General features: G+C 42.6%; 1 protein-coding gene across 1 annotated transcript in view; it reads left to right on the top strand.

Annotated features, from left to right (window-relative positions):
- The window catches only part of Smyd3 (SET and MYND domain containing 3), a 523,810-nt gene that overhangs the window by 94,319 nt on the left and 413,220 nt on the right, over positions 1-16,271 (top strand). Inside the window, exons 3-5 of the mRNA XM_060364774.1 lie at positions 2,478-2,585; positions 3,720-3,777; positions 9,542-9,678. Coding sequence (XP_060220757.1) covers positions 2,478-2,585; positions 3,720-3,777; positions 9,542-9,678 — 303 coding nt within the window. The remainder of the gene's footprint in view (positions 1-2,477; positions 2,586-3,719; positions 3,778-9,541; positions 9,679-16,271) is intronic.

The following is a 16,271-nucleotide window of genomic DNA, read 5'->3' as shown; positions in this document are numbered from 1 at the left end:
CTTCTGTGGGTTTTCTTGTGGTGTCCTCAACCCACCTGGCTCCTGCAACCCTCTTTCCCCTTCCTCTGCAGGGTTCCGTGAGCGTCATCTGATGTTTGGTTGTGGGTCTCTGCATCTACTCCCATCAGTTGCTGGGTGAAGCCTCTCTGATGGCGATTGGGCTAAGTACCAGTCTGTGATTAAAGCAGATTAATTCAATGTTTAAAGACACTAGCAATGTAGTTTCTTGTCAGAATAAAGGACTGTGAGACCTACTCTCTTGACCTACTCTCATTGGAAGACCAGATGGAAATTAGGGCCTTACCACATCTTAGTCAATGTATAGCAGCCCATGTCCCTAAGGACGGCAGTGACAACCATGGGATGCTGTGTTACATAATTTGTACAAATTTGTTTGATTCATTAGAACATTCAGTAGGTGAACATATTTTGCTCAGCAGGGTGTATTTGTTTTTTTTTTTTTTTTTTTCCAGAATCATTTGACAGTGAATCTGTGTACTTTTCACACACCTTGTGCATCTTAGTAATTTAATTGACAGCTGCTAGTTCAGTACTTGTTAGGCTTTTTGGTGCCACTGAGTTAGACTTTAATCTTGTGCCTTCAGGCAAGTACTGGGGTTAATGTAGCTGCCCAAAAGGCCAGTATAGTTGTAAATATAAGTGTTGTCAAAGATACTGTCTGGTATGATGATCAGCCTTCTTAGAATACATTCTCCTGTGATTTAATATTTAGTAACATATGTCTCCCTTCCTACCAGATGAGAATTATGGGAGTTGTTATGCTCTGTTTCCGCCTTGCTTATAAAGCAACTTAAATAATAAATGTACAAACATGGCAGTCACTTAGTGTTTGTGTTGAGCATGCCAAGGCTTTCACCGCCCTTGTTTATATTTGGGGAGTTTGTTCCTAAATCCCAGATTATGAGCTCTACTCTCTCTAATATTAGGATGTTATCCAATATCTGGATCACGGAGGAAATGAAATGAAATGTCTTTTGTTACTTTTTAGGCATGCGTCTAGGACATTCTACAATGATAGGTGGATACCAGAGGCCTTTTCTGAACTCTACCATTTCTTAGCATTTTCTGTTTCTGCTGTTACAGCCCATTTCTTTTTCTTCCCGAGACAGGGTTTCTCTTCGGAGCTCTGGCCATCCTGGAGCTCAGTCTGTAGGCCAGGCTGCACTTGAACTCACACGGAGTGTTGGGGTTAAAGGCGTGAGCCACCACTGGCGTGCACAGCCTATTTCTTACACAACTTTCATTTTCTTCTTTAAAAATATAGGGTCTCAGGCAACACAAGTTGACTTGAACTCATGGATTCAAGGAGGGCCTTGACTTCCTCATCTTCCTCTTGAGTGCCTGGATTACCGCCATGCTTGGCTCTCTCTTCTTTGTGGTGGCATTAGAGCTGGGTCTTCTTGCACTCTGTCATAGAGCTACATGCCAGCTCGTCTCCTTCCTATTAACACGAGGCCAGGGTAGTCCTGCTGAGCTGTGAGTGAGGTATAAATACGGGATGGAAGGAATACAAAGGGCATTAAGCAGGGCCATCATAGTCAAAGTGAGCAACTTGACAGCGGAAGCGATGAACTTGTAAACAGTGTTTCCCGAACCTAGGGGCCAGAGCAGACCGGCACAGAAAGTCTTTTGTAGCGAAAGGCTCACTAGAACGCAACGCGATCAGATGTATAATTTTTATGAAGTAAGGGTGTGTGGGGCATCGGGCGTTGTCAGTGTTGGAGCAGACGTTTGGCTCTAGCCGTTGCCCTCTCCTCAGGGATGATTCCCTTCCCTTTAATAAGTCCGCTCACATCCAGCGGTGTGACCAGCTCACTGCTCTCTCCAACCGTGTCATGAATTTGCTGATCACAAGATTTATCTCCCGAACTACACACTTTTTATGAAAAGGGCTCTATGGTAATTAAGCCAGGACCTCGTATGACCTCAAAGAGTCGTGAACAAACTGGAGATTTATGGTTTAGCTGCTTTCTGTGATGTAGTCCTTATGGTTTTGCATCTATTTGTTCACCTGTTCTGTCAGACTATTTACAGTGAGGCGGAAACTCAGAATGCTGGCTTCCTTGTTTTGATTTTCCTTAGCCACATGATTTATTTTTTTAGCTTCAAGTGACATTTTCTTTAAAATACTGTCATATCATGACTAGACATTAAGCCTAAGTATTAAGAAAGGCCCACTGGTTCTTACTGTGGAATCTTCCAGCCTGGTAATGATCAGAGGGCAAATTAAAGGGCAAGGTGAAGCTGAGGTGTTGGTATAGGTGATTACCTACTCAGCAAAGACTAAATCCTGGATCATTTGCAATATTACAAAGTGAATTTTGTATTTCTCAGTTCTGCTTAAGCTGTTGAAATTATATTAAATTAATGACGTTGATGATTCTCAATGTTCAAAACTGGGTTGAATGAGCGTTGACTTTCGTCTCTGATGTCCTTCCTTGTTCTTGTCTTCACAGAAAAAAGGTTGGCCAGACCACAAGCGAGAATGCAAATGTCTTAAAAGCTGCAAGCCCAAATATCCGCCTGACTCTGTGAGACTTCTGGGCAGGGTTGTTGTCAAACTTGTGAGTACACAATCATGAAAGGAGCCCGGGTTTAATTTGACAAAAGCAATTGCTGTTCCTCTTCTTATTTAAGGTTGGGACTGAATTTATGTTGAGGTGGACGGTGGATTATTCCAGGCAGTATGTTAGGATAAGAAGCTCATGTTCCCCTGTTAGTCACTGACTTGATGGCAGTGATGGGCACACTCCTATCTATAGAGATACTGTAATCTTTTTCTTGAGGGGAGTCTTGAGGTACTTGCTGTGTTTTCTTTGTAACCTTTTTCTGTGAATATGCTGCATGTATCAGCCTTCATTGTCTTTTCGAGTGAGGACTTAATTAAATAATAATACATTAAACTGACACATTCTTATTTTTTTTCTTTTATAGAACTAGGATTTATTATTTCTGCACTCCTTTCCCTGTAGTACAACAGCTTGGAGCCTTGTTCTTAAGAAGCCTCTAGACTGTTCCATTAGGGCTGTAGCATGACTGTCTCAGATTATTGTAGGGTCTAATTTGATTCCTTCACTTGGTCATTGACTTTTGATTTTTATTTTCCTTTTCTGAACTTTTATAGAGGCTTTTGAGACTGAGAAAGTGTGGGAACTCCGTGTTTTGGTGTTTTTATTTGGAGATAAAACTGCTTTAGGTGAAGTTGCAAGTTAGATTTTAAAGTTGTTACTAAGTAATTTTTAAAAGGTTCTGAAGAGGTCTGGAGACAGGACTCGGTGTGTGGTGTTGCTTGCTGCCCAGCCTGATGACCCTGCAATGGAAGGAGAACTGAATTCTTAAGTTGCCCTCTGACCTACACTCCACATATACACGGACATGCACACACGTTTTTAAAAGTTCTGAAGAGAAATAATATAAAAATGATCCTTTAAAAACTGTCCCTGAAGCTGGGCGTGGTGGCACACTTCTTTAATCCCAACGCTCCTGAGATGGAAGCAGGTGGCTTGCTGAGTGTCCCAGGCCAGCCTGGTCTACAGAGTAATTTCCAGGCCAGCCTGGTCTACGTAGTGGTGTAACTGTAGTGACATCTCAAACCAAGCAAATGAAAAAATTTCATTAAAATACCCAAATGTAGTCAAGAATAATTGTATATTGGAGCACTTACCTTGTTTTTGGTGTTTTCTCCTCTCCCTTCACAGATGGATGAAAAACCCTCAGAATCGGAGAGGCTTTACTCATTTTATGATCTGGAGTCCAGTAAGTGATTATTCATTAGTATCTTAAAGTTAAATCTATCATTTATCTGCTGAACTCCCCCTCCCCCCTTTTTTTTCTTTCAGTTTGCTAGAGGTTCAGTCTAGGGCAGGAGTTCTCAACCTATGGGTTGTGACCGTCAGAAAACACACGTTTCCAATGGTCTTAGGAACAGAGATACAACTCAATAGCAAAATTCCAGTTATGAAAAAGCAATGAAAATAATTTTATGGTTGGGAGGTCACCACAACATGAGGTGAAAGGTGTGCAGCGTTAGGAGGGTTGAGAACCGCTGGTCTTACCTGTAGCCACTGAGTTGTTTTTAATAACGACTTTGCTTTTCTGTGTTTACTACATGAAACAACCCTAAAGAGACTTTTTTATTTTTATAGACAATAACACACAAGTTTGTCTAGTTGATTCTAGGGTAGATTGGGCCATACGAAAGTTTGTGAAAATCTGCAGTAGGCAGACTAGTATAATCATTTGAGTGGACCTGTCTTCATAGGGAAACGGTGGTGGAGGTTGGCACTATCAAGAATTATTAAATATGGTATAAAGTTAGTTTTGTGAGTTTTCTCATGTTTTCATTGTAAGCACAGAACAGTTCCCCCCCTCCACTATTAAGTGAAGCTCTTCAGTGAAAGCAGGAAGTTCAGATCTTTAATGACAGCAGATGAGCCCTTCCCTTATTCTTGGAAGCCTCGAGCCGGCAGCTCCTTCTCTGGAACCTGGTTGGATTGTGTGTGTCCAAGTGAGGCTTGTTTTCGCATTTAGTGATGGCTTTGAGAGCACTCCAGCTTCAAGGAGGTCAGAAGGTCCTGCCCTGGTAACAGTCACTCCAGACACCCTGCACTCGCTCGAGAAGGCAATATCATCCTGAGCCAAGCCTTGGTGAACTTTAGACCCTGCAGCCGTTCTCATTCAAGATGGGGGTGGGATCGCCACTTCGAGAAATCAGAAAGGTGTCTGGTTGATTAAGTCAAAAACCGTTCTTTGATTGGTACAAATGCAACCCTTCATTTGCATACCATCCTTCCTCTGTTTCTGGCGTCATCATCGGCAGGCTGGTCAGTCTGAAGACTCCTTCCTGTGCTGACTCCTGTGCTTTAACGTTTAGCCCAGTGAAAAGCTTCTCTTAATAGATTCCTCTTGCCTGCCTGTGATCTTGTCCTAGGTTGCACGGACTGGACTGATCACATGAGGAGGTGCGGTGGTACTGGAATAGCACCTGTGACAGGCTAGCTGAAGAGTCAGGGCTCAGGGCTAGAGAGTAAAAGCTGTGTAAGTGTTGAAGAAGCAAGCTTCAGAAGGCAGTGGGCAAGAGACGAGGGGCCTTGGTCAACTGGAAGAGTTCCCTGGAGTTGCCACACCTTAAAGAGAGAAGGCTCCTGCATCTAAGGTGCACCAGTGCTACAACGCCAGTGCTGGGGTTCTGACACCCAAGGCTCAAGAGCTGTCGTAGTCAGCTAGTGCTGACTGCTGCCGCTGACGTCGCTTAGAGCAAGGATTTTACCGGGTCGATTTGGTAGCACCGGAGTCAGGGCTGTATTCCATGTTGTGAACCCAGCATGATAAGTCTTGAGCTTCTAAGGTCCGGAGTCACACACCTGTACTTCTTCAGATTTGAAGCTATAAGCTTTGAATCTGTTAATCGAACCCCAGTCCTTTGCCATACGAGGGAGCACTCATGATTTCCTCCTGAGCAGAACTGAGGGATCTCAGTCCGTAACACAGCTGTTAGTATGATGGACCCCTTGTCCTCTGTTTCTTCCTCCCTTCCCCCTTCTCTCCTTTCCTGGTGTCTTTTCCACGTTAGTGAACATAGGGACCCCCCTAGCGTCGCCGTTCCTGTAGATACCAAGGCAAGCTGCAGGTTTGGAAGACAGGCTCCGCGATGGTAGCGAGCATTGTTCTTTCCCCGAGCTACCATGGCGGTTGCCTGCTACCGTGGATGCCTCAGGGCTCCCTGGAGTTGGGCTCAGGCACAATCAGGTCGATTGTGCTTTTGTGCAGTCACAAGCCCTCTTCTCTGGGGTTGTAAGTGGTCCCAGTCTCCAATGAGCTCGAGCTCGTGGACTACATTCATTACATGGATTGCCGCTTCTGGTTGGAGACGAATGAGAAGATGACCTAGATCTATAGTTCCAGGACCCTAGGTGCCGATGGTGTGAATTGTCATCTAAGGAGTCAGGGGTCCATTATTCTGTTCGGCAAATAATTTGAAGAGAACGCGCAAACCGGACACGAGGAAGAGTGTTAGTTCAATTTGGGGTGTCTTCTCAAGTTTGAATAGAGAACTAATTAGTCATTTTTCTTTGTAATACTGCTAGATAATTAACACCACTTACGGTGAGTTTGACTGTTAACACCAGCCCCGTGCAGTACATTGCCCTTGGTGAGATGCTTTCGAGTGTCATTAGTCTGATGACGCACTATAAGCCCCAATAGGCCATTTGTAGTATAATTTAAACTGATGAGGTTGTATTAGCTTTAGAAAAATGTCTATTGCGTGTGTATATTTTTTAGAAAATACAATTGAAATATAAAGTATCTACACAAACTTTTGGGGTCTAGTACATGTAATAGAATAGATAGCAATAAAAATCAGGATAATTAGCATTCCCAAATGTATCGTTTGTCTGTATTAGGAACCATTTGAAAGCTGAAATACTTTATTGGAGATGACTCAGCAAAAGTATACAATAACTAATGGTAATGTCAGAATGACAGGTGTTTTTCTGTCAGAAATTTGTCATGTGTTTTGTGTTGGGAACCTTTTGACTATTTTTATCTCCTAAGGACTTAAATCTGTATTCTGTGGAATAGCAGTACTGATTCCACCCAGCTAATGGTGTTGTGGTGTCCATTGTCCTGTTCTTCTCGGTCCTGCCTCACATTCCATGACCACTATATATATATTTTTTAATGGGATCATCTTCTGTCCTGGTCAACTTTCACTGTTAACTTGATCCGGCCTAGAGTCACCTGAGAGGAGAAGCCTCACGTGAGAATTGCTTAGACCCGGTTGCTATGTGGACATGCCTGTGAGGGATTGTCTCTATCCTTGGGTCATATCGGAGCGCCCGGCCCATTGCTCTAGCAAGTGGCCTGGGCTGAAGCATGAGCCTGTGAGTGAAGCAGAGTGAGCCAGCAAGTAGTGTTCCCCCGTGCTTTTAGCTTAGAGTCAGGCCTTCAGTTTCCTGCCTGACTTCCCTCAGTGGTTGACCTGGAGTGTGGACCAGATAAACCCTTTCTTCCCCGAGGTTTTTTTTTTTTGTTTGTTTGTTTGTTTTTGTTTGCTTTTTGTCAGTTTTTATCACAGCAACAGAAAGGAAACTAGAAAATCGTTTAAAGCTTCCTACAGTGAGTGATGTGTGATTTTTGTCTTTCTGTGCTTGGCTTATTCATTTAACATTCTGTTCACCAATTTTGTCCCAGAGATGAAAAAAAAAAATAGCCTTACACTGTTTTGTTTTAACACCTAGGCAGTACTTTGCTGCATGTATGTACCGTATTCTCTCTATCCGTTCGTCCCCTGATTCCCTGTTCTGAGCAATGTTCACAGTGCTGCAGTCGGTAGTGCCTGGCTCAGCCTGTTGCCACAACACTGTTTGGTCCATGACCGTACAACATTGTATCGGGGTACCTGTTTCTCTGCGTCTTTGCCAGAACTTCTTATTTTATGCTTTCCGATAATAACCATTCTAACTGGAGCGGGATACATTTTCGACAATTAGTGCTGTGGAGTATTTTGTCATGTGCAAGTCCGTCATTTGTTTCTCTCTTTCTCTCTCTTTCCTCTTTTGAGAAATATCTGTCTAGAGCATGAACTTTTCTATAAATAGGGTCTTCATCATTATTTCATTTCATCATTTCTATTGAGTTATTTCTATCGAGTTCCTTCTATGTTCTCAATCCTAGTCCCTTGTGATACATTGCTTGCAGGTTTTTGTTTGTTTTTGTTAGTAGGCAGTCTCTTTGCTGTACCAGTTACAGTATTTGTGCAGATATTTTTATTGTTGTTGTTTGATTGGCTCTTATTTTCTTAAAGATTTATTTATTTACTATGTAGCTAATGTTCTATCTGCATGTAGGCCTGCAGGCTAGAAGAAGGCACCAGATCTCATTATTAGATGGTTGGGAGCCACCATGTGGTTTCTGGAAATTGAACTCAGGACCCCTGGAAGAGCAGCCATTACTCTTAACCTTGGAGCCATCTCTCTAGACTTCGGCTCTTATTTTCCAAGTTCTCTTTCTCTTGATGGTATGCTAGGGTCATACCCAAAAACTTTGTGCCCAGGTCCATGTCCTAAACCTTTTATTTTTTTCCCTTAATGCTTTTATGGTTTGGATCTTATATTTATGTTTTTGATAATTTGATATTGCTTTTGAGTATGAAGAGAAACAGGATTCTGGTTTCGTTCTTTTGCATGTGAATATCTACCTTCCTGGAATAATTTATTGAAGGTGCTGTCTTTCCCTCTAAGGTATTTGTAGCACCTTGTTTGAGAGTCATTTTGTTGTGTGGACATCGATTCTGGCTTCTCTGATCTGGCTCAGAGGTGGGTGTGTCTGAGGGATGATAGATAGATGTTTGTCACATTAGATGTGGTCATGTATCTCTGTCCAGGATTGCTTTGCTTTTCTGATGATTTCTCCTGTCTCTGGGAAGGAAGTCATTGCTAATCTATAGGAAGTGCATTGAGTCCCTACGTCACTTGTGGTGGTGTGGGTGTCTTAACAAAGTTGATTGTTCTAACTCACGGCCATGGGTTGTTTTCTTTAATGTTTAATTGCCTTCCTCCCTCTTTTCCTCCCTCCCTTCCTCCCTGCCTGCCTTTCTCCCTCCCTTCTTCCCTCTTCTCTTCCCTCCCTCCTTCCCTCCCTCACTGCCTGCCTTCCTCCCTCCCTTCCTTCCATGTTCTCTTCAGTGTCTTCCATCAGAATTTTGTAAGTGTAGAGACCTTTGACTTTTTGGGTTAAATTTTTCCTATATGTTGCATTTTGGACTCACAATTGTGACTCACATTGTTTTGTTTCATTTGCCATCAAGTTTGCTCTGAATGTATAAAAATGTTTTAGCAATTTTGATGCCAGTTTTGTATCCTGAAGCATTACAGAATTATTGCATGAGCTTTAGCTCTTTTCTCGTGTCTGGAATCTCTCTTTAAACCCAGACAAACAGAGAAGAAGCACAGTTCCCACCAGGCCTGCCTGTGTTTGTCAAACCTGGAAATAGCTCAAGGTTGATATCTCTTTAGGTCATCCACGTTTTTGTTATGATTCACATCTTGTCTGACAAATTTCACTTGTTTAAACTTCATATGAACTTTCAATATCTAATTTTCTGTCTTTTTAACCTTTCAGATAATAGTGTTTATCAGTCAGTTGTGACCTACTTGTGAATTATTATGGGGAAAAGTCAGTTTAAATTCACTGACATAATTAGGATTTATGATGGTACAGTTGTGCTCAGTAATATAAAAGAGCTGGCAATGTGCAGCTGATTTTGGTTTATTGTATTTTTTAAACCTGTATGTGCACTTGTTTATTTTTTGATAGCTGTTTGATATATTTTGTGGATTAAGTTGGACAGAATGTAACCAATATAACATGCATCATGATTTGTAGTTGTCAAAAGAATAAAAGAATCTCAGGATAATTGTATGTCTGGGAATCTTTTTAATAGCCAGCATTTGAATACCTGAAAATTATCCATGATGTTCACTTGGTGATTGTACTATTTATTTTCTTTACAAAAAAGATATTAACAAACTCACTGAAGATAAGAAAGAAGGTCTGAGGCAACTTGCAATGACATTTCAACATTTCATGAGAGAAGAAATACAGGATGCTTCTCAGCTGCCGCCTGCTTTTGACCTTTTTGAAGCCTTTGCAAAAGTAAGTTTGAAGTTTCATCTCTTTCTTTCCTAATACTAGAAGTCAACCATTTATGCTTTATTTTCTTGTCATTTGCAAACATGTCTCCGGCCTTGATGGGATATTGATGCCATGTATCACTCCCCATCTAAATGAGCATGAAATGAAAGAGTTCAGGGTTGTTTGTACTGAAAAGGATGTGACTTTTCTGTTCTATCAGCGTTTTCCTGTGGAGATTATTTGGTTGCTAACATTACAAACATCCCTTTTAGAGAATCTCCTCCCTTCAGAAGAACATAGCATATATTTCATTACTTTCTGCTGACAGATCTCACTTTATTATTGGCTTTATTTTTTTGTGTTGGTAGTTTTAGCCAACTGAAACAATCTAGTGGAATCTTTTCTGATTAGTTGACTTTTAAATAACGTGAGAGCATAATGGTTTTTGACTTAACATAATTTAAGGATCAGACTAGTGAAATCCTAGGGTAGGGATGGAAAACAGATTTATTTAGTGTTTCATCTGAGGTCTGTTAGTGGGAGTTGCTTGAAGTGTTCTGCTTGAAAACGAAGTGTTTTGTTCTGCAAATTTTCTTTGGCCCAGGCAGCGGAGATGCAGTGGTGAGGGATGGCGCATGTGCGGCATGCCCCTGCTGGCCTGGATCTGTGGTCTTGGTTCATTTGTTTTCTGTGTTCATCACGTTTTACAGTGGAGGATGAGTTTGCCACTTACCTTGAAACTTTTAAAAAACATGTTTTATAGAATACCATGATTATTTTAAGGTGTGCTTTCCAAACTACCTATTTTTAAGAATTTAAATGTGATTATTTTGAGTGCTAGAGATTTATTCTATTTTTTTTCCCACCAAAGTTAGTTTTATTCTTTATTCTATGGTTTTCTGATAATATGATCTCAGCATTATATCCTGGTTTGTCTATAATTTAAAATTGGTTGGAAATATAGTGGCTACTCTGCTTGTTTATTTCGTATATTCTTGAAAATGTACAGCCTCTAGTGGGTCTGTACAGACAGTGAAGAGAGCTTCCTCGATGTTAAACACTGAAACAGCAGCGTTTGTCTTGCAATGGCTGGTTTGTCGGGTCTCATGTTAATAATGTGACTGTTCTTTTGGTGTCATTTCTGTTGTTGAAAAATCTTTTATAACGTGTAATTGAGATTAATAGTCATGTAAAATGCCTTAAATATTGCTAAATCTAAAACATGAGTTGATGCTTTATTTCTGTTGTTTATCGTTAAATATTTTGTTTTGTTTTTTGAGACAGGCTCTCTTGGTATAGTCTTGGCTGGCCTGGAACTTGTTCTGTAGACCAGGCTAGCCTTGAACGTACAGAGATCCACCTTTCTCTGCCTCCTGAGTCCTGGGGTTAAAGGTGTGGGGCATCATTGCTGAGCTTGTCAAACATTTTTGATGACATTTATTTCATGAAACTCTTTTCATGTTGTATCTGAGGAACATCCGGCACTGTGGGGAAAGGTAACTTTTTTGGACACACTTTCATTCGTAAGCTACCCTCTGTCCCATATGCTGTAGTTGTACTTGCTGTAACAGTGGAACACTTAGGACTGGGCGGCTTAGGTGGGAAAGTGCTGAGCACACAAGCAGAGGCTGCCGACTTCCAGCACCATGGCTGTGGGGTGCGTGCTTGCAATCCTAGTGCATAAGATTCGGTGACAAGTGGGTCCCTGGGGCTCGCTGGCCCGCCAACACTGTCCAGTCAGGAAGGCCCAGGTCTCAGTGAAAGACTCTGTCTCAGAAAAGCAAGGAGGGACAGAAGAATCCACACCTGGCAGTGCACACACGTGTGCACACACAGAGGGAAACATATATAGCACTGAGACGTTGGAGAATAATTGGGCTCAAGATATGTAGGTTTTGTCTTAAAATGTGCTTTAGTAAAAGTCAGAGGAAAGCAGATAATTAACTCGGGGCTTCTCTGCTTTTGCCGAAGGGTCGTTAGTTAATATTTTGCCACGTGTGGTTATTGTCCGCTTATACATTCGTCTGTAGAAAAGATCACTCTCTTGCTCTTCCTTTCTCAGGAAAATGATCTTAATCCAGCTAACTTAGTGTCTTGCAAACCTCAGAGAGGAGCTCCTTAGCCCAAAGCACTGCGTGTATAGGAGTGCATGTGCCACTTCTAGCACTCTGGACATGGGTGGAGAACCTCTCTCCACTCCCCCGCCCTGTGCCCATTATCATCATCATACAGTCAGCCGGGGAGGAAGTGGATGTCCCATGGTGTGCGCCCTTCGCAGGCTGCTTCTGTTCCCCACCTGCAAGCCACCAGTATAAGGGATTCCACGTGCATTTGTCCTCCTTGGTCTTTGAGACAGTGCTTTTCCTGGCCATAATAAAAAGAGCAGGTTCTGGTTTGTTTTGCTCTTTCTTTTCTTTTTTCTATTCATTTATGTTATATGTCACCGTTAGACTCGCTTTTGTTTCAGCCGCGGTCTTTGTCACCAAAGGCTCACAGAATATTTAGTAGGAGTTAATCGTGTCTTTTTTCAAGCCTGGCGCAGTGGAGGACACAGTGGCTGATCCCTCGGAGCCTCCTCCTCTGGATGCTCTTGTTGAACCGTCTGGAGTTTCTGGAGGAATAATGAATGCCTCTCCCTCGTTACACAGGTTCTTAGAATGCGGCATGTGCCTGCTTCTAAAATCTTAGCTTTTGCCCAGCAAAATTTCTCTCTGAGACCTTACCGTGTGGCTACTGTGTGGGTTGCAGTCTGAAGGCTTCTTCCCTTTTACTTGCTTCTTGCACCGATTTTGTTCCCACCACCTCCACGTAAGCACACACGTGAACAAGTGGATCCTACGAGTTTCCCCTGACGAATCTGTGGGTCGGGTGTGAAGTTGGGTACCACGAGCTACATGGGAACAGGTTCTTTTTCCCCATGCAGATGTCAGGGAGGGCCCTCCCATGGAAATAGAAGTGGACCTGAGTTTGAGATAAGAAGAGGTGCTGGCTGTTTGTCCACGGTGGTCTTGAAAGCCTGGTGGGGAGTGGTGCTGATTGGCTACCCCAGAGGCTGAGGAAAACACTGGCCCCCAGGGGAGAAGACTGGGAAGGGCAGTCTGTAGAAGACAGGCTCAGTTGTGTGGTACTTCCTGTCAGTTGGCATGAAAGTTGCGCGTTTACTGTTTGATGTTGACCGTCACCGGGCCTTCAGAATTCCCCCACAGGAAGAACCGACGCCGTGAGCTCCAGTGGACGGTGGAGAGGCTGGAGACACCGTGGAAACCTTGAACTGTGTGGCAGTGGTTTCTTTTTAAACTTGAGTTTGTTAAGTTTTGTTAAGTATGTGTTCTCCGGGCCGTCACACCGTGACAGCTGAGGAATGGTGGCAGGTGGTGACTCCCTTTCACAGTGATAGAGGCAGCTGAAGGCCAGAGGTGGCTGGGATGCCAGTGAGAGCAGGGGAGAGGCGGTTCACCTGCTCATCCCAGGAAAGGCCTGGCTCTCCTGTTTGTCTCCCTGCAGCCCTCCCCTTCTTCCCACACCACACATTTGCCCTTATCCCTTTGTTTTCTCATGAAGTTTCTAGTTTGGTTTTGAGGTGGCTTCTCTCGGAAGGACAGCTGCTCTAATAGAGTCTTCAGACTGAGCCCTAAACATCTGCTCCAAATGCAGAAAATACTAATAACAGTCATCAACTTACAAGATAAGAAAAGTCCAGCCAGTGAGAAGACAGATTCCTTTACGTATTAAACATGTCTTTCATTTTATATCTCATGTGTATATGGGTCACACCATCCAGTGCACCACATGTGGCCTGTGCCCACGCAGGCCAGAAGACAGTGCTGGATCCCTTGGAACTGGAGTTACAGACAGTTGTGAACTGCCACGTGGGTGCTGGGAATTGAACGTGGGTCCCCTGGAAGAGCAGCCAGCTCTCTTAACTGCCGAGCTGTCTCTGCAGCCCGGAGAGGGCAGGTTTAGATGGAGACTCTGTGCTTTGACAGTTAAGTCACCTCCGAGCAAGAACTGAATTTCTGCCGAACTGTGTCTTCCGGTGCATTTGTATGTGTGTTTAAACACGCGTGTCTACATTTGTATGTGCATAGGAAGAACAATATCATCTCCTTTGTGGATAAGAATGAGGACTAGCTGTAAGTTGCTTGGTAAGATATCTGCCAGCTGCTGTGAACGTCCCCTGCTGTTGCTTCACCTCCCCGTGTTCCCGGTGTTTGAGTTTAAAATGTCAGCGTTTCACGTCCCCCAGTGCTGCCGTCGAGTGCCGTGCACAGGCTGCGGCTGGTTGTAAATCAGAGTTTCAGACCACCGCTCAGCGTTGTGCTCAGTGCTGGTGTCTCCTGAGATGCCGGGAATTAGCTGTCTTGATGAGAAGAGACTGTGCAGACAGAAAATAGTATCTCTGCCCTTGTAAGCTATTTTTGCTTCGGTCCACAGCTGTTGTGGCAAAAATTCACCTCTGCCTTCACTCTTAGCAGCAGCGCTCTGACTCCCGAGTGGTTGCGGGAGTTTTCTGTAGATAGCGTAGAAAGTAGGTGATGAGTAAACACTGTTTCAGACTTGTACCTGAAGAGGAAAAAAACCAAGGCACAAGTATTTCAGATATTATAATTTTCTGTCATGGACTGCAACATGTGATATTTCTATCCATCATAATTACTAGAAATGTTTACGAAAAGGCGAAATGTAATTTCAATAAACAGCTTTTGAGGTTCTTATTAACGCATGGGAAATACTTGTTTAGGGTTAATACAGGTCTTGTATTATGGACTTGTAACTTTTCTAAATATGAATTCTGGCTGATTAGAAGCACAATAAGATCCGGGCAATAAAGTAGAAACTGAATGAGTCGCACAGAACACTCAGAAATAGACATTAACTTGGAAGCAACAGAATAGCAATGACCTTCCTGACCACAAAACATATGTCTTTGTTAGTGTTCCCAGAGCGCTGCAGACTGTTTAATTTCATAGTGTTGTGCCATTGGCATACAATTTTTTGATTAGAAATTCCACATCTGTTTAAGAAGATGTCCCCTCCCCCTTTTTTCTTCAAACAAAACAGTATTTCTCCTGGACAGATTTTTATGCTTTAGGGTGTATATGGCTTTTTAAATATAAAATGTAATTTTTAATGCACTTAGTTGCATTTGCAGTGTATGCTGGTTGTATGAATTTGAAAGAGGATATCAGAAGGCAATTTATTTATTTATTTTTGGTATTAGGACACTGAAATTTTATATTAATTGTTTTTTATTTTCAATTGGAGAATTCAGAATTTTTAGAACAATAATCTTGTGGATTAATAAGACAAGAAGATATATTGGTTAATTTTTTGCTATTTACATAATATTACTTTCTTTTTTATTAATTACAGTTTATTCACTTTGTATCCCAGCTATAAACCCCCGTTTCCATTCCAGTTCCACACTCCTCCCCCATTTCCTCCTATGCCTCTCTCCAAGACCACTGATAGGGGAGGTCCTCCTCCCCTTCCATCTGACCCTCGCCTATGAGGTCTCATCAGGACTGGCTGTATTGTTGTCTTCTGTGGCCTGGTAAGGTTGTTCTCCCCTGGGGGGTCGGGGGGCAGTCAAAGAGCCAGCCTCTAAGTTCATGTCAGAGACAGTCCCTGGTCCCCTTACTATGGAACTCACTTGGAGACTGAGTTGCCATGGGCTACATCTGTGCAGGGGTTCTAGGTTATCTCCATGCATGGCCGTTGGTTGGAGTATCAGTCTCAGAAAAGACCCCTGTGCCCAGGTATTTGGTTCTGTTGGTATCCTTGTGGAGCTCCTGTCCTTTACAGGTCTTACTATCTCCCTCTTCTTTCATAAGTTTCCCTGCATTCTGCCCAAAGTTTGGTTATGAGCCTCAGCATCTGCTTTGATACCCTGCTGGGTAGAGTCTTTCAGAGGCCCTCTGTGGTAGGCTCCTGGCCTGTTTCCTGTTTTCTCCCTTTTCCAGTGTCCATCCCTTTTGCCTTTCTGAGTGAGGATTGATCATCTTACCTAGGGTCCTCCTTCTTGTTTAGCTTCTTTAGGTGTACAGAGGTTAAATATTTTGACGGACATTAGACATAAGGCCAATTAAAACATGGCTTGAGTTGTATTCAAAACACTAACTTGCCTGTAGCTAGTGTGCACTGTCAAGATATAGAGTGCTGATAAATAAGCTACCTCATTTTTAATCTTAGTAAAGATTGACTGGAAAAAAGTTAAGTAACCCTTTTATTTATTTTCTTTTTCTATTTTTAAATTCTCTGGGAGACAGAACATCAGTAAAAAGAGAGAGTGAAACTAATCTTGACGTATTCAATTATCTAGAGCCTTCAGTGCTGGTGTTGTATGGTTCCAATGCTCTGCGTTGCCTAACTTGTGGGCAGAATATTCCCTCTTGTTGTCGAAAGGTCATGAGTGCGTGTGCATTTGCCACTTGAGGGCTTCAAGTTCACATGGGGCTACATTTTAGAGCCTTTTTGTTGATGAGCTCAATTGACCTTTACTACTGCAGCATGCTGTAAAGTAGTAAGGAAAGCAATTTTTCAAATTAATAACGTGATGGATTATCTAATTACAAAGTTGATGTGAGTTGGCCATCTTGTAACGTTGACTCCAT

The sequence above is a fragment of the Meriones unguiculatus genome, chromosome 11, assembly GCF_030254825.1.
Source record: "Meriones unguiculatus strain TT.TT164.6M chromosome 11, Bangor_MerUng_6.1, whole genome shotgun sequence".
NCBI lineage: Eukaryota > Metazoa > Chordata > Mammalia > Rodentia > Muridae > Meriones > Meriones unguiculatus.
The sequence above is the reverse complement of the archived record's forward strand: the minus strand, read 5'-3'. Positions and strand labels throughout refer to the sequence as shown.